Raw genomic sequence first — 24,950 nt, forward strand, 5'->3', positions numbered from 1 at the left:
AAGATGGAAGGAGATTGCTTGTGCATGTAGATGAGTTCTTCCTCCTAAGAAGGGCCTACTCTTCATTTGAAATGTGTGAAGGAGGAGATGATTGCAGAAGACATTTTTCTTTTTTTTTTTTTTTTATTGAGCAATCAGGGTTAAAGTAACTTGCTCAAGGTTACACAGCCAGGTATTTCTGGGTGGTTGCTAAGTGTCTGAGCCCGGGATTCGATCTCCAGGTCTATCTCAACACTGGAGCCGGTGCTCTTACTCGCTGTGCTACCTGGCCGCCCCTCAGAAGACATTTTTTGATGTGAAGGAGGAGGCGGAAGAAAAAGGCACTCTTGGGGAATGGCCGGTTTTTTTCTTATAAAATAAGAGGTAAAGTTTTTAGTTGAAAAGGGTGGGGAGGGAGGAGGGATGGGAAGTTTGAGGAGGGATGGCAGGGTTTTAAAAAACTGCTATTTTGGGTGAAATATTTAATTAAGAAGGTATAAAAGAATCTCTGCTGCACTGAAGGCCCGATTGAAGTTACAAAGCATAAATTTGTAGTGGACTTAATCAGTACTGTTCTGTGATTTTCTCCAGCTTTTTTCAGTGTTTGAGAGCTATCTTTACAGTGGATGGTAGGAGTGATTTAAAGGCTGATACTGGGCAGGGCATTCACCAGGGGATCAAGATAGGGAAGGGAAAAGGGTGTAGAACTAACAGGAAAAAACTGGAAAGGATTGGAGGTTGTTTTTGTTCATTTATTTCTGACTCTTTGTGGCCCCCTTTGGGGTTTTCTTGGCAAAGATACCAGAGTGGTTTGCCATTTCCTTTTCCAACTCATTTTACAGATGAGGAAACTGAGGCAGACAGGGTAAATGGCTTGCCCAGGGTCACACAACAAGTGTCTGAAGCCAGATTCCAGGCTTTATCCATTGCACCAGCTACCTCCTTGCCCCTGATTGGAGGTAAAAAATAGGGTGTGGCTTTGTGAAGCAGAGAAAGCCATAGAATGAAAATAGATTGTGATTAGGTAAGGGAATTTCAGAGTTCATGAAAATAGTAGTAGTGTATTTGTAGGTTTCCATCTTTGTGTGTGGCTGAGTTGGAGTGGAGGAATAGGTCATGTCAGATGAGTAAGTTGAGGAACTATGAGGTTAGGGTGTTTAGGGGAGGGTCAGTATTGAAGCCCCCAAGTATGAGGGCAGGAGTTAAAGAGAAGAGACGTGAACTATGGTAGGCACATTGAGGAAAGAAGAGCTGTGTCCTGGAGGCAGGTAGACAACAGCTACCAGAAATTAGATAAGGAGGGAGTGAGTATCCCTGCCTGTCAGAAGGGAGACTAGGTTTGATTCCCAGACAGGGAGCCAGGGCAGCCAAGGTGGTGAAGTGTATAAAGTCCTGGGTCTGAAGTCAGGAAGACTCATCTCTTTGTGAGTTCAAATCTGGCCTCAGACACTATCTGTGCAACCCTGGGCAAGTCACTTGATTTTGTCTGTCTCAATTTCCTCATCTGTAACATGAGCTAGAGAAGGAAATGGCAAACCACTTCAGCATCTTTGCCAAGAAAACCTGAATGGGGTCACAAAGAGTTGGAAATGAGTAAACAACAAGGATTGAGTTGAATGTGAAAGTAGTACTAAGTGGTGGTAGAAGGGGAGAACCTGGAAGTCTTGATGGTATGTGTGGAGCAGAGTGTTCCAACTCCTTTACCCTCAGCAAGTGAATTGGGGGGAAAATGAGTGGAAAGGTGCTAGAAAGAGAAGCCAGGTAGGCTTGTATCTTTGACTCAGTGAGAGCCAGAAAATGGAATTAGTGGGGGAAAAAAAGGATTTAAGATGAAAGAATGTTTGTTTTCTGCATTCCAGAGAGTGCAGTGGAAAGGATAACTTTAGAATAGGGCATTGCATAGACTTGTGCCAGACAGTGTGACAGCTAATCATTGGTAAGGTGACGGTTATGGGGTGGGGAGGAAGTTAATCATTAGGGAATGAGTTCTGATAGGTTTTATTGCCCACTAGGATTTGTCCTAAGGATGGAGTCATTTTAGGGCCTTAGGCAGTTCAGACCTAGGGACTAGTACTGGGAGCCAAAAGAATCCTGTTACTCCCCTTTCCCAGAGGCATGAGACCCAGAGTGATGGAAAGGTATTTTCCTTTTTCTTGGAGTCTGTTAGATTGTAGAGACTCTTGAATGTTAGGGTGAGGGATTTAAACTTTATTACATATGATGGAAAAAATGCTTCATGTATATTTAGAGGACTTGGGTTTCAGTCTTAGCTTTGCCACTTACTGTATGACAAGAACAAGTTAATAAACATCACTGGGCCTCAGTGTTTTTTTCTCATATGTAAAATGAGGGGTTTGAATAGCTGATCTAAGGTGTTCCTTTGAGCTCTACTTAATCCTGTGACTTGAAAGTTCTTTGTGAATTGGTCTATTTTTCCCCTTTTGGGATCAGGAGTCATCGATTTAGAACTGGAAAGGATCTTAGAGATCTTGTAGGCCAACCTCATTTTAAGGACTATGTGTTCTAAGAAATTTGAATTTATTTTAAGGAAAAAAATGTATTTGTCCATATGTAAAAATGAAACAAGTGACCCATTGTCAATAGGCCATTTATTTTGAGATTTTCTGATATTGATGATGAATTTGTACTTAATTCTCTACACTCTGTTGCCTTGATAAGCCTGTGATCTATGACTTAAACATTTGCACCCTGCCTAAGGTTAGATTTTGTGATTGCTGTTAAATAACATTCAGAGAATTTTGAAACTTACAGAACCTTATTTCATTTAGATAATTCAGATTTCTGCTTTTTAAGGATAGGAATGGGGATAGTGACTGAACCTGTGATTATTTGATATAGGGAATTCCTAGATGAAGAAACTTCCTCTATCAGCCATTTAGTGGCTTAACAAAGCTTCTCTTTCCTCATTTATAAAATCTATAAATCTGTAAGATGAGGGGTTGAATTAGATGAACAATCTAGTTCAGTTTAGCCTGTGAGCTAAATGAACTATTCAAATAAATAACAATAACAAATGACATTTAGCATTTTAAAGTTTGCAAAGTACTGAAAAGTTTACGCACATCTCCTTTGATCCTCACAACTCCCCCCTCCCAATGTTTGTACTATAAATGTTTGTTTATTTCTTACAGATGAGTAAACTAAATATGAGGTTGAAGTGACTGATTCTCCATGGACATGCACCTAGTTATGTGTGAGAGGTGTGCTTGAACTCAGGGCTCTTTTCATGTCAGTCCCAGTGCTCTGTCTACTATACCAGATTGCCTCTCAAGAAACTCACAGACTTATAACTGCTTTAATAAATGGAACTAAGTCACTGTATATCTCGATTGCTTAACATCCCTGAAGTCTAGTCAGTAGTAAACATAAGCATTAACTGGCCACTATTAGCTACAGAGGCACAGTTAAATTTTTTTCCCCCCAAAGCAATTGGGGTTAAGTAACTTGCTCAAGGTTACACGGCCAGCTTTTTTTTTGTGTGTGTGTGTGGGTGTTAAATATCTGAGGCCGGAACTGATCCTGGGTCCTCCAAACTCCAGGGGCTGGCACTCTTGCTCACTGCTCCACCTAGCCACCCCGGCATGGTTAATTTTAACTACCAGCAGCTCAAATAGAAATGTATAACTTTGTCACTAAATTAGCACACTTGAAAACCTATAATTATTAGCATTTTAAGAATGTTAGTAATAATTGATTAAGCTAAATTAAAGACCTCCCAGTCTATTTTACCTTTTCTCAACTTGATATAATAATACCTTGATTTTTCTAAATTTTGGATTTTATATTATATTTCATGTTAATATTTTTAATTTTTATTCTAGATTTAATTTTATTAATTTTATTTCATATTAATACCTTCAGCCTGATAGGTAACAAAGCTGTAAGTAACCTGACCTATTTACTGTTCTCTTCATTATGTTGTGAAGTTTTGCTCATCTATTAAGTGAACTTACTCTTGACCTGTAGTAATTTAGGTTATGATGCATTTAACATTATTGAGTGTTACTGTTTGGTACACTTGTCACACATTGCCTCTGATACTCAGCAATACTTTAAGAATTTGTAAATAGTACATTTAGAGCTACTGTCAATCTAGTGATTTCTTGACAAAACAAATTACCTTTCCTAGGTTGGGTTGCTACTCTTAATAGTGTTAATAGTTAAAGGTGTCAAGTTTTATTCCATGTTTTTGATTTAATAGTAAATATGACTTACATCTTTATAGTCAGTTTGATTTGTAGATAATTGAATTATTTATCCAAAGAAGATTAGAAACCTTTCCTATTAAAATCTGTTTATCTTTACTCTTAGAGGAATATAGCAAGATATATACATTTACACAATCCAGGTATGTGAAATACAAGACAGATTCTGTGTAGAAAACACAGGGAGTAAGGTACTATATAAAGAGGAGAGATGAAGTCAGAAATTTATTTATGTTAAAGGAAACTAGGCATAGGCATACCTGGATGCTCAGAGAATCTGCTGTTCACAAAAGAGAAAACCCAATAGAATAAAAGACATACATTAGATAAATGTTGAAATTTTGAATTTGATTTAAAAATTTTGGAGGAAAAAAAGGTCAGTTTTGGAGGGGAAAAAAGGTAAATTTTGGAGAAAAATGAGTGTTATAAGGAGGGTTTCCACATCATCAAAATGTTCTCAGTACTTGAGCAAATGTCCCCTTAGCAGCATATACTTACAGAAAGTGATTTACTTTAAATTGATGATTTTTTTTAAACCTATGTCATGGTTAAAAAAAAAATGCCTACAAGCTTATTGTAATGAACATTCTGTCTTTTAGTTCTGTTGTCAAAGCATTATTCTTTGCAGAAATATCAATTAAAATATTTTTCACTTATACCAAAATGTATCTAAAGTTTTGGTAATAAAATGTCTCAGTTAATTGGTGAAATATCCTTTTAAGTAGCAATTTTAAAAACAAAGATTATAAGGTCAGTACTAAGTATACACGTTTGACAGAGTCAAACCATTTAATTACAGAAAACTTCAATCAAAATAGTACAAAAACTAGCATTTTATTAACTCAGGCCTTTAAGGAATAATTGAAAAAATTTTTTAAATAGCTTTGGAAGAGATGCACATCATTTAAAGACATATGTCATTTTGAACTTGTCTAAGTAGAGTGTCCTGATTTTTTTTTTTTCCTGATGTGGTACTAATGTGGTATTGTATTTAGCATGGAAAACTCATAGGTCGATGCCCCCTTGTGGTCCTTGAACATATACACATGTGTATGCACTTATTTTTATTTACATATGTGTATATGTGTGTGTGTGTGTACATACATATACAACACAGGTACACCAAAACTGGTTGATTTCTGTGTGTTTGAATTGAACTATCTTGTAAGGTGTAATAGAGACATTTTTACTTTTCTGTGGGCTTGTAAATAAAATCTTTCATGAATTTAGCTACAAGGTTGTTTCTTAGTAAAGTGATATTCTTAGTGATAATTATGTATTTTAATATGTTTGTAGGTGTCTCTAAGACTGAGTTGCAGAACAGATGCTGATTTGTATTGATAAGAGGGCATTTGTTATATCAGTGAAGTCATAGGTCTCATTTCCACCCAGCAGGGGTAGAGGGCATCTTACTCTGGATTCTCATACTATAGACAGATAAGTGAAGTACAAGCTCTGGCAGGAACTGCCAAATTGGAAGATGGGTTGGCCTTCTGAGGATCAGCTCGGCCAAGTTTGAGAAGGTTCATCATTAGAAGATTGTGACTACTAATTTATTTGTGTATGTATGGTGGCAGTGGTGAGTGGGAGTGGGAAAGTGTGGCACAGTGATCATGAAGACCGAATTTTGGAGCCAGAGGACCTTGGTTTAAATCTTAACTCTGCCACTTAGTGTCCACATGACCTTGTAAGGTCACTTTTCCTCCCTGGACCCCAGGTTTCTTATCTATAAAAGGAGAGGTGATTATTCCTGAGACCTATTCCATTTGTAAATCTTATCATCTAAAAGATAGGGATGAATTGAGATTTGCTTTAGAGGGAAGACCCATGCCACTGAAATCATATGAGGGGTTCTTAAATCTTTTAGTGTTTTCCTTTAACCCTTTATGGCAGCACAATTATTGTTTTTCCCATTGTATAGGTGAGGGAACAGATTTAGAAGAAGGGAAATGACATTAAGGCAGTTAGCTATATAGTTTATAAATGGTGAAGTTATTGATACTGAAACCTTTATCTTCTGGCTTCATGTTGCAGTGGTTCTACTACACAATGAAATCTTTGGTTGAATGTGTAACCACATAGAAGATAATCGTTCAGTTTTATATGGTTGAATGATTTTTTTAGGCAGCAGTTACTTGTAACTTCTTAGTGCAAAATGATTAAAAAGCTTTCACATTAAGGAAAATAGAGTAGATATGCACATTTGGCAGGATTTAACTTTTAAAAATCAAATTGTTCCTAGTGACACTTCATGTAACAATCATTTATATATAAATATAAAATATATATGTTGACTACCAAGTAATAAAATAGATTTCTATGTTTGACACAAAATCAGTCTTACACTTTATTGCCAAATGATATAGCTATTTGTGCAAACAAATTGAAAATTGCAATAATTGCTTTTCTACAATTAAGTCACTTGTGTTTATTTTTATATGTAAACGAATAAACCTGTGTTCCCCTTAAGAAGAAATGAGTTGAGGTTTCATGAAATTATTTAAATTTCATCAAGAAATCAAGTGGTTGTTACTGTTCAAATCGGTTATACTTAGGTGTCATGTATTTTCCTTCTTGAAACATTTTTTCTTAGGCAGCAGCGTTGTAAGAAGAGTAATTAAAAAAAAAATCCTGACCCCAAACAAAATAACATTCCCATTACCCCCAAAATATGTTGCCAAAAACATCAAACATAAAAAAGATTATTCAAAATATTTATCAGAAAGTCTTTTTTTCCCCTTTATCTTTTTAATTCCCCTTTGGGAAATTTATTTGGTCAGTATTAGTGATACCTTTCTCAGTTCTCAGAATTTGGTCTCCTCTAGGCTACTTTTAGTTAATGCTTTATCATCTGATTCTGTAAATACTTTATCTCATTAATAGATAACTTTAGTCCTAAGTGTATGTAAGGGAATGTTTTTGGTGGTAAATTGTTCTTCTGAGAAACACTAAATAAGTTATTCTTTGTACTACCCTTTAGTATCTGTTCGCTTATTATTTCAATAAGGAAAAATGAAATTAAAATTGATTGGTGTCCTCCTTTTGGGGGAAGGAAAAGGGGACAGGATATAGGGTTATAGAAATAGCATATGGTATCCCAACCAATGACTTGTTTTTTAAACATTTAAAAGCATATGTACCCAATTTACATATTTACTAATTAAAAAGTCTTCTTGGAAACATTAAGTAGACTATCTTCTATAACCTTTAACATTGTTGCTAATGGATATAGCCTAGAAAATTTCATAGAAGGTCCTTTAAATAATGTAAATGATTATGAATATGTAACTAGTTAATATGCAGCTACGAAAGGATTATCATGTAGAGGTTAATGAACATGCTGCTCTTATGGTTTGCAGGGCTTTTCTTTTTGTGCTTTTAGCTCACTTCATGCATGGAAAGACATGCATTGAGAATGGAAAGCATCCTGTCTTATTTTTGCTCTCATCTTTTAATGGGCCAATTAAATAGGAACTTTTAAGAAGGATTTCATAAAGATTTCTTTTTTTTCAATTTACACTTAATTCTGTTTGTCTATTTTATAATCACCACCAAATCTGAAACAGTGAAATGGATTGATGTGGTTTTAGCCTAGCTCTTCCAGATGTAAAGCCAGTACTCTATTATATATTACCACTGTTATTAAGTGTTGCTACATGATTGATACTTACTGGGAAGGCTTCATTTTAAAGCTGATTTTTTATTCTGAATTAGTACTATGATTAGGTCTATGATTATAGCATTTTAAAAATAGTATTGCTGCCTCAGTATTTAAAAGATAGTAAAAGGGGACATTTGTGTTAAGAATTGTCAAAATGTAGGAATTTAATAGGAAGCTTAAAAAATTCTTGTAGTTTGGGATGAAATATATTGAACACATCTTGGTAGATACCAGGTGGTGTATCTCAAATTAGATGCCATTTTAGCATTGTTTTTATTATTTTAGTTTCTTTATTTGTTAAGTAAGGATCATACTGTTGAAGTTCTTGGCATTGTTAAGTTAGATAGGTAAAAGTATAGGAAAAAAGGGTCTTAAGTTTTTCAGTACTGTTATTCATATGTTTTCCTGATGCTTTTGGTTAGTGTTATCTGAGTCATGTTTGGGCATACCTTTTAGAAAATTTTGGGAGAGCTTTACTGTAATCAAGCATGGTCATTTTTTGTTTTGTTTTTTAAAGAGATGATTCTAATTCAACTGAATTAGGAAAACAAGTACCTTTTGTGCTTGTTTTTTATAGCCAGAGTATAACGTAGGAATAGTTTTAATTGGCTACATGTTATGTTTAGAAATATTCTAAGATTTGTGTTTAGTCTCTTTAGGAATCTAGGTTTAAGAATTCATGGGAAAAAAAATGGGCTGTTCAAAGTATGTGTTTATCCTAAATATATATTCTTGAAAATTGGTGAATTCATTTTTAATACTTCAGAATAAAAATTACAGGTCAAAATACTTGGAGATGGTACTGATAAGTAAAACAGTTTCACTACTGTCTTATTTATTTCTTACTGAGGAAATGTAGATATTCCATTGGTATCTTGTTATTTATAACATTTTTGTATTCTACAAAATATGTAACATCGAAAATAGGTGTATAGATTGTGCAAAATCCCAGTTATCTTATATCATGTCACTGAATGGTTATGGAGCAGGTATTGTGCCCCAATATGAAATGGAAAGCTGTAATTTGTCCTGCAGTTATCAGCCTGCATTCGAATGTTGTGATAGAGTACACTGCTTAAACACTAACATTCACTTCCCAGTGCATTGACAAATAAAAATGTCCACAGAGATGCTGCGAAATCTGTGAAGCTGCTGTTGTAGTTTTCTGATACAGTGACATTGCAGCTGTGTGCTGAACCTTGTTTTTTCATGAGCAGTTATCTGTTTTAATGACAGGTGGTCACTGGCTGCCAAGAAAAGATCCAGCATTGGTAAGTGAAAACTGTTTGATTACATATGTAAAATACTGACGAAGTAACCTACTTGTGTTTTAGCAAAGTAAAAAATAATTGTTATACTGTTTGAATTTTCTTATTTTTAGGTATTGAATGATAATTTTTATGTTGCTGTTTTATTGTGGTTTATCCTTTTGAGAGGTTTATTTGCTTACAGTGTCTGCTCAGATGTTTTGAAGTCCAGTGAAATATTTTTTCTTATAATTGCCCTCTTTTTAACAGTAAAACAAACAATATTATAGAAAGAATACTGAACCATTTTTTGAATTTGATTAACCTTAGAAATGATCTATTTTGAGAAAAATTCTTATGAGGTAGAGAATATAGAATTCTCTTTTGTTTTTTGAATAAGCAAATGTGGTGGGATACATTTTTTTTTAAGTTTAGGAAATTTTGCATATTTCTGCTCCACCTCAGCATTCTCCCAGGACAAGAGATTTGGTGGAGGGGGATTACTGGAAAGGTGAGGTTACGGATTACTTGTTTTTTTATGTGCCTATCTATGGTTAATAGGACACATGTTTGGTAAATAACACATGACATTTGAGGAAGATACCCTATTTAAGGGAGAATGAAATCTTTTGATTACCATGAGGTATAGCAGTTGATCTTATAGATATCAAATTACAATATAGCCTTGCTGTGTTTACCAAGCTTTTACTGAGAGAACAACGGGAGCTGTCCTGATTATTGTCTGCAGGATTATTGCAGAATCATAAGAACTGCCCCCTTTAGTGGTGAGATTAAACCTTTGGTTATACACCATCAAGCATATAATATTTTAAATTTATTTTAAGAGGCTTTTTCTTCATGCCTGAGAGATCTCCAAGGAAATAATTTATAGTTAGTGTATATCAAATGTTTTTTTGGTTTAAATGCTCATAGTCTGCAAGCAGTGGATAAGGGTTAAAAAATCAGTGCAATCTGTCTACATCATCGTATTAAATTTTTACTATTTGCTTGCAGAAAATAATCTAAAACTAATAAGTTCTACATATATATTCAAAAGCTGCATTAATTTTCAATAAGAGCGGTGTTTTCATTGTATCTACTGGTGCTACAGTTAAATCTGTCAACATTTCTGTAATGTACTTTTGTTTTGGAACCCCTTATATGACTCTTCCATATAAATTTAGACTAGATTAATACTTGAAATACAAATTCCTGGCTTAGGAATGAATCTTTTATTTTTTTTTAATCCCTCACATTTGTTAGAAATCTATTTTTAGAGTAATAGAACTTCTTTCAAGGTTAGCTAGTTTAGCATTAGCTTTTCTGTATAGATGAATCTTTATTAGCATAAAAATGAATCTTCTCTTTTTTGGTATGGAAAAGTATCAAATTTGGTGTGGTTAAAGCATATCTGCAACAGTAGTATATGTTGAGTCATATGGAGAAGAGGTAATACCAAGGGTATGAGTTCTAACTGGCATAAATGGTTCAAAGAAATGGAGAAAGATGATCATCATGAGGCACTGGTTGATAAGATCAATCAAAATGTGGCATTCAAATTTGTAATATAAGAAATAAATCTGGATAATAGAATATATAAAGTTGCCTCAAAGGTGTTACCAATGCAAAAATAAGAGAAGAAAAATGAAGATAATAGCTGATAAAAGCTAATAGTAAAATAATGCTTTAAGGTTTACAGAGCATTGTATATACATTATTTAAGATTAAATTTGGTATATTTTGATCTTAAATTGAATTTCATGGTTATGAAACATTGTCTGTTTAGTATCATCTGTAAATATGACTTCAAAGCTTTCAGTGGAAAATTCCAAAATTTCTGAGAACCAAGAAAGTTTATATGTTAAAAACAAAAATGAGGAAACTGTTAATTTTTTCTTTGCTTTGATATCAGTGCTACTGTTCATGTAGGATTCATTCTACCAAGGAGAAACCGTTAATCAGGTTCATTATGTAGAAGTTCTTAAGTATTTGAGAGATTCAGTTTGATACAAAAGGAGAGATCTTTGGTCCAATGATTAGCTTTTTTTTTTTTCATGATAGTACTCTAGCACACATATTTCTTGTGAAATCCTCTTTCAGGCAAAAATGTATTAGTTTTACCATCCACCTTATTCACCAGACTTGGTGTAGGTGACATTAGACTATTTCTGATGATTAAATCTTCTTTTAAGGAATAGATATTTGTCACTATTTAAATCATTACTTTTACCCATCAAAGGCCTTTTCAAATATTATATGGCACCTGGTAGGGAAAATAAAGGTTTGATAGGCAGTTCTGAATTGTGTAACTATAATTACTTTTTGAACCATACTCAGTGAAGTTTTCTTCCTTGCCACACTCCTAAACTCTCTACATTTACCATCCAACCAGTCTGTATTCAGTGAATGCAAACTAAGTCTAGATTGTAAGCAAAATCAAATTAGGAAGATGAATCTACTGAGAAAATCTTATTTACTAACCATTGTCACTGCTTTTCTCTTATTGATAATTGAGGGAACTATAGCATGGTATAGCTTTATTTTATAATAAAATTTTATTCGTTTTCTTCCATAAGAAACAGTTTTGTTATTTTTATTTTACAAGTATAGGAGATAGTAATGTTCAATATTCCAAATTTTCTAGAGGTGACATGCTGTTGATAATAGGTTTATATAATAATAGTGACAACAATGATACTTATATAGTGCCTGCTATGTGCCAGGTATTGTATTAAGTGCTTTACGATGATTATCTTATTTGATCCTCACAGCAACCCTGAGAAGTAGGTACTATTATAATCTCCATTTTAAAGGTGAGGAAACTGAGACAAACAGGTTGTGACTTATCCAGTCACACAGCAGTAAATGACTGAGGTCAGATTTGAAGTTATGTCTTTTAACTCTTAAGTCCCAATGCTCTGTGCACTATGGTGCCACCTAGCTGCCCCCATGAAAATGTCTGTCTTCCCAGTAGTAGGTGAGTGTTGTACCCCAAATACCTTCATCCTCTCAAGTTCCTGGTGTTTTGGAGGGTATGAGCATGTTTGCTAAATTTGCCTAACAGACTTATATTCCTATAACATTTAACTTCTTATTTTTTTGCTAGTTTTTTTTTTCCTTTTCATCTATTATTTTCTTTCACTCTCATCACCAGGTAGACAGTGCAGGTACTCTTTTCTTGATTTTAAAGATGAGAGATTTGAGGCACATAGAGGTTGCCAAGATCTCACAACTAGCTGACTATATAGTTTGCGGTAGAGATGAAACTGGAACTCAGTCCAGTCACCCAGTGATATTTTCATTGGATGAAGATGTCTTAACTGCTAATAGCACAGTATGAGTGCTGGAGTTGGAGTCAAGAGACCAGCGTTTGAATTCTATCTTAGACATGGCCATGTGACAGTAGGTAAGTCACTCTCAGAGCCTCAGTTTAGTGATCTGTAAAATGGGGACAATAATCCTTGGGCTATATATCTTTATAGGGTTGAGAGGAAAACATTTTGTAAACTTTGAAGTTTATGCAAACATCTTAAAGGATTTGTTATTTTTATTCATATTTATGACAGAGCAGACAATAATAGGTTAAATATAAAGATTTATTTTTTGAGAAAGACAAAGACCTATATATTCACCTTAGAAATACGTTTTTATGAAGCTGATTAAATCTCCTAAGACAAAGTAGTATCCCATTTCATACAAATGGTAATTTAACTCTAGAAAGTTTGTTTCATTGACTGAGTCTTAGGAAAGATGCCAGTTGATACACTTGGACTAGTTTGTGCATTTCTAGTAATAGTCATCAAATTTTTGAAGGTATTTATATGAGACATGAAAAAGTAAATGTTTATTCATGGGAACCTTTTGAAAACCAAACCTGTTTTTCAGAAATGTTAGCATTGTTAGATAGGAGGTTGAGTCGTCTGTTTTGTTAGACTTTTTGACAGTAGGTTTCATACATCTGAATTGCCCTTTATTAAGACATTGATTTTTTAAAAAACATAGTGTGATATAAAAAAAAAAAGATTAGAATTTCATAATTAATGATGTCAAACAATGGAACAGAGACATGCAGGGTCTAATGAAACCATTCTTATTGCTTAATACATCCATAATATATGTTACTTCTGGAAGATTCACCTTAAAATTTTTTCCTCACATATCCTACTCCTCCATCCCTGCACTACTGTTCATATACTTTGTTAAGAAGTTAACATCTTGACTATATACACAAACTTTCAGTGACTCAAAAGTCTTTTGCCTTTCATCTTTGAATGCTGTTAGGTCTGGGAGGCATCTTTGCAATATATAATTTGTTCAGGAAACGTACTGAGTGTGTAATAAAACATTTGCTCAGTTGAATTGAGAGTTGTGAGTTCTGTCTTCTTTTGGCAAGAGTGATTTTTTTCCTGTCCAAATCTAGAAATGTCTCATGAAATTGCCCCTCCTTAAGTAGTTATTGGACATAGTTTAAAAAAAACAACTTTCCTTAAATGAAACTTAGCGTCTTGAAAAGTCTCTTTAAACACCTCATTTTAAAGGAATTTTAACAACAAAAAAGTAAACTGAAAAGCTTAATAATTGAATAAAATTTTGAAATAAATTGAATTTTATTTATACATGGGGAAGTAAAATTTTAAGGCAAAGATGCTAAAAAAAAAACCTTGAGTTAATGAAAAAGTTGGCAGAAGATTTGTTGGAATTGGCATCAGTCAACTTTTCTTGCTTATAAGACCTTCCAACTCTAGAAAAATCAAATTCAGCAGATCTCATTGCTTTTGGCCAGTGATTAAATCTCTTTTCTTTTTTGGTGTTTTAAGCTGGTCCCAGAAGTCCTTGTGTCACTTTTATCCTAAGCAAGTGATGTAGAACTTGGTTCTTTCTCCTAACAGTTATTCTTCTTGTCAATTGCATTCATGAAGATGATCAGAGACATTGCGACACTCTTGTTTTTTATGGTTTTCATAATACCTTAAAAGTGAAACATTTCTTAGGGGATTAGTGCTGATCTGCAGGGTTAAGTCTCACCCTTATCCTCCTTCCCAATACCCCCCTTCATCTCTTTCTCCCCCCCCCCTTTTTATGGTGAGAAGAAATTGAGGACTCATAAACTTGTGATTGGCAGGACTCACAAAAGAAAGAAAGTATAAGTCTCCTAAACTTCTTCCTTATTATTAATGTTTCATGCCTTTATTTTTGGGAAGAATGTATTCTGTGGATTTGTACCTTGGCTGAAACTCTTAATGAGAGATTTGAAGTTTTATTCATATTATTTCAGTTACCAAAACTTTTGTACCTTTATTAACCTGGATGTAGTTGTGAAGAAGCAGCCATAGAATGACTATTATTATCAAGCATATCCTGAGTCAGCTGTTTCACTCTTACCTAAAATGTGTTTTCTTTATCCCCATTGTTGTAAGTTTTTATTTTTAAAAGGCAAATGAAAGGGAGTAAAAAAAAAAAAGGAAAAACAATATCAGTATTTATCCATTAGAGACATACTTCTCTTTGGATACTAATTTTAGTAGTTACTGTGGCTATAGCTCTATCTTGTCTCTTTAGTGTTTGATCAAAATAATTTTTCAGTCACAGTGCTGTATAAAAAAAGTAAAAGTTTCTCTTTTCTCAAAGTATTAAGTAATAAATGTGAACAATATTAAAACCTTTTATGAAAAAAAACCCTTCTGTATGTTAGTGTATCTTTTTGATACACTGGTAAGGGTAGTCAGTATAACTTTTTGATCTTGTATTGCAGAAGCTGTGGTCTCCTAACTAAATTGTTTAGGGCAACTATTGACAGATCACACACTTGCTAAGTTGTTATACATTGGACATTCATGCTTACTGACTAATTTAATCTTTAGAAGAGTTCTTCAGGTTGTGATTTTTTCCAATCAAGAACGCTATTTGACTTCCTCTGCCCTACTTTCTTTAGTGACAGCATTTTAAAACATTCTCCTTCATATCCTTTTTTCTTTGAAGTGATTTTTATTTAGTTTTAGTCAGGTTAAAAAAAAAAGACATTGTTGAGAACATAAGAGAAATAAAATCTCGGAAATAACTGAACCCCAACATTTTAACTACCGTCCTGTATGTCCACGTAGTACTAATTCCTTAGAACATAATTATTAGCACAGTGCCTGGCGCACAGTAGCCATTTAATAAATTCTTGTTAATGATTGATAGTTTTAAAATTGGAGAACTTAGGTTGATTTGAAGAAGCTGTTTTCCTTTCTTTACTGGTATCAACTTCATTGTCACTTGGCAATTTTGAATATGTAGAAAAGATTTTTTGGGGAGGGGGTAAAGCTTTTTTCTCAGCATGTAGGCTTTGAAATAGAAACATAGTATACTAACTAATGCTGCTCTCTCAACACAGCAACATTTAAGTGATCATCAAGGTGTTTGACTTTTACAAAATGTGTACATAAATAACCAAAAGAAGAAAAAAATTGGATAGTGGATTTAGTAAGTTTTGTATAAGTAATAAGAATTTTATTTCTCAGTAAGGAAGAGATAATTCCATGGGTAATGTTTTTTTCCCCCCGAGAATTTAAAAAGTGATGTTCTTAGGAACTATGTAGAAAAATCAATATTTTCTGTATTAAATATTCCACAGAGATATCTTATGTACTCTTTTTGAAATAAATGTAAGGAATATTCTTGAGATATATCTGAACAAATTGTAAAGGAAAAAAAGTGCAAATATACTAGAAAGAATACCAGATTAGAAATAAAGTGGGTTCTTGTTTTGTTTTTATACTCCCACTTGTTGAAACAGGCTTTTATTGATGTTTTAATTTAAATTTGTCCCTGTGCTTTGTAGTTTCTTATCCAATTTTTTTTTTTTTTAAGCAATCGGGGTTAAGTAATTTGCTCAAGGTTACACGGCCAGTTATCATTTCTGGGTATGGTGCTGAGTATCTGAGCCCAGATTTGATCCAGGTCATCCTGACACTGGAGCCGGTGCTCTTACTCGCTGAGCCACTTGGCCGCCCCTAAGCAATTGGGGTTAAGTAACTTGCTCAAGGTTACACGGCCAGATGTTTCTGGGTCTGAGCCCGGGATTCGATCTCCAGGTCTTCTCAACACTGGAGCCGGTGCTCTTACTCGCTGTGCTGCCTGGCCTCCCCGTTTCTTATCCAATTTAAGGTTATTGGTACTAGACAGTTAAAGCAATGGATCGTAGATCTAGAGCTAGGAGGGCCATGGAGGCCATTGAGTCTAACCTCATTTTAAACATGAGGAAGAAACAGCCACAAAGAAGGGAAGTGATTTATCAGTGCAGGGTCACATGGTAAGTGTCTGAAGTGGGTTTTGAACTCTGGTTTTGTTGATTCCAACTCCACCATGCCACATTACCTCTGATGTTTTGAGAGTGAATGAGATAATCCTTGAAATAGCTCATAGACAACTTTAGATGGTTCTTATCAAATATGCTACAATTGATTGAGAAGCAGAGGGTGGTAAGTAAGCTTGTGATTTTTATTCAACTCCATTATCAGAGCAGTTATCCTTCATTGGTGACTTATGCTCTCCCCTCTCCTCTCCCCTGCATGTTTGATATCTTTTACCTAACTGCTTCATTCAATTTCTCGCTATTGACAGTACCACCTCTGCTTAATTGTCTCTTTTGGACATTGCAGCTCTCATTTACTCTTTCTGTGCTCATTGGTTACATCCTAGCAGAGCACCCTTTTGAAACATTGCCATTAACCCAGAGATTGTGAAAAAGAACATTTTTGCTTAAGCTATTTTGGAATGATTTTCAGGGAGGAGCTGAAGGGGGAAGAGAGACAAAATAATGAACTTAGATGCCATTTCACCTAAATTCCCAAAATATTGGTTGCCCTGTACTCAATTAAAAAAAGCATATTTTAAACTTTTCTCTCCCTCTCATCCTTTACCCCCATTACAAAAAAAAAAAAAAGACAAATTCTCACATTGGCCTTGTCCAGAAATATCTATCTATCTATCTTATTTTTCATCTGGAATCCATCACCACTCTATCAGGAAGTGGTGACATGCATCATCATTGGGTCTCTGAAATTGTGGTTGGTCATTGCATTGGTCAGAGTTCTTAAGTCTTTCAAGGTTATTTGTCTTTAGAGTGTTTTTGTTAGTATAAATTGTTTTTCTGGTTCTGCTGACTTTATTCTATATCAGTTCATACATCCCTTCCCAGGTTTCTCTGAAATTGATCCTTTTGTCATTTTTTGTGGCACAGTATTTCATTACATTCTTGTACCATGATTTATTCAGCCATTTCTCAATTGATAGGCACCCCCTTAGTTTGTAATTCTTTACCATTATAAAAATAAATGTTAGGAATATTTTTGTATATAATGGATCCTTTTAAATGTAATTATTTTAAAAATTCCACAGCCCCACTTTTTCTCCTCCCTTTTCCATTTTTCCTGACTCACAAAATGATGTGAATAATTGAGAGTTTATTGTATTGAAATATTTAATTATAAATTCCCAAGTTTTTCTGGTAAATGTCTCTTCACAACACTTGAATAAAATTCACACATCTTCAGTCTGTTCTTATAACTATACCAGTGCTCTTCACTGTCATAGTGTTGCTAAACCTATGCATTAATTGTTTTTTTCTTTTGAATATTTTCATTTTAACCATCTTTCTGTAGTCCTTGTTAACATCTTCTGACACTAGCTTTGCTTTTATTGTTTCTTTGGTTGCCATTACCCAGATACTAGCCTTTCCTTTATTACATCCTCTCTTTTCTAAGCATTATTTAAACATGAGAAACAACTGGTTTTAGGTGTGTACAGTTTTGTTGTGTGAATGTTTTGTTTAGAGTCTTTTTAAAATAATCTCAGTTTTTGTTCTGACATGTAGGTTAGAGCCATTGCTAAATAGATTTAATAAAATAATTTTAAAACAAAAATGATTCAGTATATTTAGTTGCTAAAAGTACCTTTTAAAATTAGTTTATTTAGTCAGATGGTAGACTGTCGCCTGATAGAATTGTTTATTGTGTACATTTATTTAGAATTTGGTGCAAGAAACGAATTAACTTCTGTTTGTCAACAGGATGAAAGTAGAACGTGACTATGAGGCTCTTCAAGAAAGGCTCAATACGTTGCCTGATAAACTCTCTTATGATATTATGGTGTGTATGATATATTTCATTTAAAGTAACGTGATTAATCATTTTATTAGCTGAGGATATTGCAGTAGCATCAAGGTATATTATTCAGGCTTATGAAAGAGTACTTAATACACTAATTATAACCATAGATAAGTATTTGCTTCAGTTTTTGTCTTTCAAATCTATCATAAATTTTCATATTAATGACACATGAACTGATGGCATATATGCCAACAAAATTTGACATTTTTGGTATGCATTTCTATTGTGCAGAAAACTACAGTTATGACAGAAATTTGGCAGTTAAGTCGTTTCCTGTTACCCAGAGCAAGAACAGGCTATAATGTTTTGTAATTCACGGAATTAAGCTCTGGGACATTGATTTTTATATAAAAAGGTGCTGCTAATTTTTTTCTTAATGATCTTCATATCGACATAGTGATCTATTCTTATTCCCTGAATGTGAATCTTTTATTCTAAGTGTATTCCTCATGTAAACTCTATTCTTGTTTTCCACATGAACCAAAATTAAGATTTTGTAAATATGGTTCCCCCCTCTGTAAACTTGTTAAAGCCATTTATTTTTAAATGTGTGCTTCATAAAAGCATTTGTTTTATTAGAATTAATTTTTTCTTTGTTCTTTATAAAGCTGGTTTCTAGATGATGCTTAATAAGTTAATATTTCATTACTTGTCTGCTTTCTTCAGGACCATTGGGTAAACAAAAAATGTGTACATTTATGATCCTATGGTTTTTAGTTTTTTTGTTTTGCTTTTTGGAGGGGGGAAGGCAGGGCAGTAGGGGTTAAGTGACTTGTCCAACGTGACATGGCTAGTAAGTATTAAGTGTCCGAGGTCAGATTTGAACTCAGTCCCTCCTGACTCCAGGGCCGGTGCTCTATTCACTGAGCCACCTACCTGCCCCAACCCTGTGTTTTTAAGCCTATGAAATATGAGAATTTGAAATTGTTCAATAAGTCATAGCCCAAAGATAGAAAGCTTGGTCTAGATATTTTTTTCACTTGTGCATTGATTCAGAAAACAAAAATAGGTTGTCAGATTAAAATAACCAAAATTTGCCAAAAAAAAAAATGCAGTTGGTTTTTTTCTAAAGTTTACTAAACTCAAAATCACTTTTAAGCTTTTCAAGTTATTTGGTACAGACAGTATATCAACTTTGTAATATGTATTTTTAACCTTTTTTTTTTTCTTTTGGACTACAGGTACCTTTTGGTCCTCTTGCCTTCATGCCAGGACAGCTTGTTAATACCAATGAAGTCACAGTTTTACTTGGAGACAACTGGTTTTGCAAATGCTCAGCCAAGCAGGCTGTAGGTTTAGTAGAACATAGGAAAAAACGTATGTATTCCTTTTAGGGGGTGTTTAATTTGTGTGTGTGTGTGTGTGTTTGTGTGTGTTGTGTTTCTGTGTTTGTTAATGTACATATACACACACACACAGGTCCAGAAAATACCAAATTTACAAATTGTTCATTACTGACAAAATTTCTTTGTTGATAAATTAGTCAGGTGCAGTCAAATTACTGCAACTGAGTTGAATTGGTAAATAGAATATTATAAAACTTTGGCAGTGTTAGGTGAAATTTCAAGTTTGGCAGTAATGGTTATATTTATGCATTTTCAGAAATTAGAACAGAGTACTTATATGTCATTATAAGTCTTGTGGGCAGTTTAAAACTCACGACAGATTGATTTTGTTTTCATATTGTCATTTTTGTACATAGTATTATAATTAGCAGTGAAGATTAGTTTTCTACGTTGCAAATTTAGACAAAGGAGAAACATTTTAAAGATGGAAGAAATTATATGTTTCTTCTCCCAATATATTATGAGTTATTTTAAAAAAACATTTTTTAGTACTGATTTTAGTATTAGCTTTCTTTTAAATGTGTTAACTATTATTTTCATAGACTATCATCCTTCTTATTGTCTACTTGACCTTGACTCCATGATGTTTAGTTCACATTAACTAAATCTTTAAAACCTGTTTGGAGAGGAAGGTTCAAGCTAAAATAATACTCTTACATTTACTGGGTGGTTTGAGGTCCCTGTCCTATTTTCACCTAAGCATTTGTTAAGCCATATTTGTTTCAGTTTTGTTTCTCTCCAAAACTATTAATAACCTAACTAGGTTACTATTTATTTGAATGGGCTGACTTTGCTTATAGTCCTCTTGTTGTATCTGTAGCAGCCATTATCTGAAAAATCCATGAAAAAATTAGGTTTATGAAATGTTTTGACTAATGTTCTTGCCAACATGTGGCCATAAAAGTAGAGCTCTGGTTTTGATAGTCCAGTCACTCCAATATGCAGGGTTTTTAAAAATATTTTTTTCTAAACAATCTTTGTCTTCATTTCTGGAAATAAACATTAATTTTCTTCTATATAAATGAAATAAAACTAGGTGATATTATAGGTATTTTAATTCCCTGAAGGGTCAATTTTTTTTACCTATACATAGCTGGGTAGTGATATCCCTTGCTTGTAAAACCAGATTTGTCGTAGAATTTTAGGCACAAAGGCAGATCATTTCCTCTGTGGGTTTAAACTGACACATTTTTCTTTCTTGTGAATATTATCTAGAGTAACATGAGCATTTGTTTAGGCAATAGATTATGTTTATAGAGTGCTTTTTTTTCTTCAGAACTACAAAGCACATTTTAAAGAATTTTATTGATGCTTTTTATATCATTTTCTACAGCAAACATGTAAGATATTGTATTGATGTGATACTGTGAAGATACTGTTATTCTCCTGTTGTAGACTAAGAAATTGAGACTAGAAAGGTAAAGTGATCAATACATCTACTAAGTGGGAGGACTAGGACTTGAATCCAAGTCCAATATTATTTATGCTATATCCCACTGCCCAGCTTGTGGCATGCATGGCTCATTTGCCTGAACCAGAGGGTGGTTTAAAAAAGTTATAACCAGTGTAACTTTGGGGGAGAACTGGAATAATTTTTTAAAGACCTTTCACCAGTAATAATTAACTTAGAGGGGCAAGTTCATGGCTCCTGAAGTTTGTGTATTCTGTAGATATTTGAGAGAACAAAATCTTAAATGTTTTCCCTAATCTATTAGGTTAACAGAAGAATATTTTGTATGATGTAGTTCTAGGTTATAGAGATATTTATGCAATTATTCAAAAAATAAGAATTTTAATTTTGAATAAAGCTTCCCAAAACACTGGCTTATTGGTGGAATGCTTGTATAAGACAATTGTTAGATACATATTGATATGTTTGAGAGACTGTTAGGGGTCAGCAAGTTTTAAGTAATTTGTAATGATTTTGAAGCAAATAACTGTTTTTAGATATGTTTTAGTCAGCTCTCCACATTTTTAAAAGGTATTCTTTTGACTCTGGCATTCAAAGAACAAAACAGCCCTTTGAATTAAAAATATCTTGAAATGTTAATTTTAGTTGAAACTATTAAGGCCAAAGAGATCAGAAAGGCTAAACAGAATTTGAGCTATGCTTGAGGATATATAGTGTTATATTATTTATATTAATAATTCCATTAGGGTTACTTTTTCTAGGATAATGGAATTCATATCTTATGTAGGACTCTACCTTCATACTCAATGAAGTTAATGATTTAAGTTAACTTTTCTCAGTACCTTTGCATCAGTTCCCAAAATAATGGGTTGAAAATATATTCCTTGTGGAATTTTGGAACAATTGTGGAGAGATTCAATGAACATGAAATTCTGAAAAATGAATTTTGTGTGTTTCTTTGTAACCAATTTCTTTGGACCTGGCTAAGGTGAGACAGAAAAGAAGAAAGTCTAGTTAATAATTTGTCTTTGCATACTAATTTTTTGAAGATGCAGTTATGGGAGGTCAGGAGGCTTCAATACTTGTCAAAAGGATTTTCAGATCAGTAAATATCTTCTTCTCATTTTAGAAATTGAATTTGGAAAGACCAGAGAAAGAAGGGTTAAAGGACAATTGGAAGTTTGTTTAGTACTTTGGTTAGTACTTCAGTGAGTTGTGGGTAGAAAGGGGAAATACTTGGAAAATACCCTACACGCAAACTTTTATTTCCTTCATCTTCTTTTCCTGTTGATAAGAGCCTGAAGCAACAAAATTATTTTGTAGGTTGAGGTATTGTTCTTCATGTCTTGTGCTTATAACATTTTTGATATCAATTGGCAAGATTAATCACAGATTAGTGTTTTAGTATTTTTTGTTTTGTGGCATACTATTGTCATCAGATTGATTTTCTTTAAATATATTCTGTAGAATTTGTGGGATTCTTACGTGTAGATTTTATTTTGTCTTTGAGGTAAATTTTTTCAGCCAGAAGAATATATCTCTAATTTCATAAGGGGAATCAGTGAGCAAATAGGATTCAGTTACAGACAGACTAGACTTTCCTTTATGGACATTTTCAGTAATGTGTTCCATTTGTGTACATGAATGTATAGGTAAAAATGATTTGAATTTCTGTACTTTGGGGTATTACATTTCAAAATAACATTTAAAAGAGGAATTAGAAATATTGGCTAAGAGGCTATATAGCTCTATAAGTATTTGACTCTGACTTCAAAAGAGCATAGTAATATTTAGAACTGAATTTTTCAGATAAGTTTACCTGAAGCCCTGATTTTGCTATCCTGTGCTTGCATGTCTCCCTTGGATATGTTTTTGATTGTACATACAGTAGTTAGCCTTCTTTCACAGTTTTTTGTAAAAACTTGATTTCTTGGTACTTAGAAGCAAGATAGTTTGGTTAGTACGATTGAAATGTTTGAAAAAAGAACTTTTCATGTACTCTAATCTTTAAAACAGACCACCCTGGCCACACACAGGTCTCCTAATTGGAAGTGGATGATAAAGATGAAGCTGCTGTAGTGGAAACCAAATGAATAATTCAACTCAGCTATATTAATATTTAATTGAGTGCCCATGGGGTGTGCAGCGTTTTACTAGGGGCTATAAGGTAAGATCTTATGGAATATAGAACAGCCTAGCCCCTGTTAGGGTTCTTTATATCAATTCTTAGGTCTTTAAGATAAAGGTAAAGCCACAGTGTCTTATGCATAGTAGGCCCTCAACATGTTGGATGAACAAAATGAATTTTGTTTTTTCTACGTGGTAATGATTAGTTTAATTTATTAGGCACTTTTCTTGACAATGTTTTTGTTCCTATAACATGGCTTTTTGTTTCCCAGAATGCATGTTATATTTTTAAATTAAAAGATGTTGTTTAGCCATGGGATCAAAAATAACAAGATGTTTGTTACGAATAGGGGCATTTAAAATATGGAAATATGGTCAAGTTATTGCTAGATTACAGTGGTATCACTGTGTGTTACACTTTGTGTTAATACTTTGTGTTAGGGTAGATTCCACAGTAGTTAGTGCTGTAGTTGTATGAGGTTACTTTTGTTGACTGCATCTGAGTCCAAGGAAAGTTGAGTACAATTTGAGGACTTTTAATCTTTAGTGGGAAAATAGAAATGTAGAAGATACTACTTATACTTGAGGAAGTTGAAAATATTCTTTATACCTGAAGAAGGGGTGGGACAGAGCCCTGGTACTTACATAAAAATCATAAATGTTTTCCCTAAAATACTGTGTGCAACAAATATAACTGTAGGTATAGTTCCATATTCAAGTTAAGTTAAAGAGGACATGAAAGTAGTTTGGATTAAATCATTATTGAGAATAATTGGAAAGGTACCATGGCATGGGATAAGAAAGAAGGCTTGCCATGAAGAAGACTTGTATTCAGATTCTTCCTCTAACAAATAGTTGCTATATGACCCTAAGCAAGCCTCTTAACCTCTCAGTATCCCCATGCAACTCTAAGATTGAATTACTTACTGATTTGTATAAGTGAAGAGAGTTTCTATAGCAAAAATTCCCAACATGTCATAGGTATAAACCAAAACAAACACAAAAAAATCCAAGTCCACTTCATATTCTGTCAATCATCTTTTTGTTCCAGTATTTATAGAAATAGTGTATTTGTGCTAAATAATACTTCTAATACAGTTATTTATTTATTTGTTAAAGCAGTTGGGGTTAAGTAACTTGCCCAAGGTTACACGGCCAATTATTTTGTGTGGGTGTTAAGTATCTGAGGCTGGAACCGATCCTGGGTCGTCCCGACTCCAGGGCTGGCGCTCTTACTCACTGCACCACCTAGCTGCCCCAAGACAGTTATTTTTAAAAAGAAAAACCTGCGTGAATATTCTAACCTTGGCAAATGAAATAAAAATCTCCCAAACAAATTTAAAAACATATTTTTACAATATGTGCTCATTGTTAAAAACTGGGACAAAACCTTGAAAGTAATTTTCTCCTTAATCTGTTTTTAGTGTTATTTTCTGGTATTTAAGGCATTTAAGAATTTTATTAAGTCATTTAAAAGAATATTCAAAAGATATTTCCGTATCTCCAAAGCTGTTTTTATTTTATTTATTTTCTACAAATGCTTATAACAACCTTTAATTCAATGCTTAAAAACAAAAGTCTCAGTATTTAGGCTTAGGGGGAAGTTCAGTGACTTGGAAACCTTAGATTTTTTCCATGGCTACTATACCTGCTATATAGCTCAAATTTTTAATAGATGAGTTGTACTTTTAATTAAAAAAAAATAACCCTGAAGATAAGAGAAATAATTACTGTGGCGCTAAAGAAAGAATTTCGACTTTTAAAGTTTCCAAGCATTTTCTCATCCAATTTAAAATTATTT

General features: G+C 33.6%; 1 protein-coding gene across 6 annotated transcripts in view; it reads left to right on the forward strand.

Moving 5' to 3' along the window:
- The window catches only part of URI1 (URI1 prefoldin like chaperone), a 133,652-nt gene that overhangs the window by 91,273 nt on the left and 17,429 nt on the right, over positions 1-24,950 (forward strand). For 3 of the 6 annotated variants that reach the window (XM_069082579.1, XM_069082580.1, XM_069082582.1), the window contains 2 exons: positions 18,166-18,244; positions 19,447-19,582. In XM_069082579.1, the coding sequence (XP_068938680.1) occupies positions 18,166-18,244; positions 19,447-19,582 (215 nt within the window). Of the gene's footprint in view, positions 1-9,102; positions 9,138-12,381; positions 12,520-18,165; positions 18,245-19,446; positions 19,583-24,950 lie in introns of those variants that run through there. The other 3 variants (XM_069082581.1, XM_069082578.1, XM_069082583.1) reach the window with 2 other exon arrangements.

This window comes from Petaurus breviceps, unplaced genomic scaffold (genome assembly GCF_028583685.1).
Source record: "Petaurus breviceps papuanus isolate PSGF00001 unplaced genomic scaffold, PetGlider_PUasm1.0 171, whole genome shotgun sequence".
NCBI lineage: Eukaryota > Metazoa > Chordata > Mammalia > Diprotodontia > Petauridae > Petaurus > Petaurus breviceps.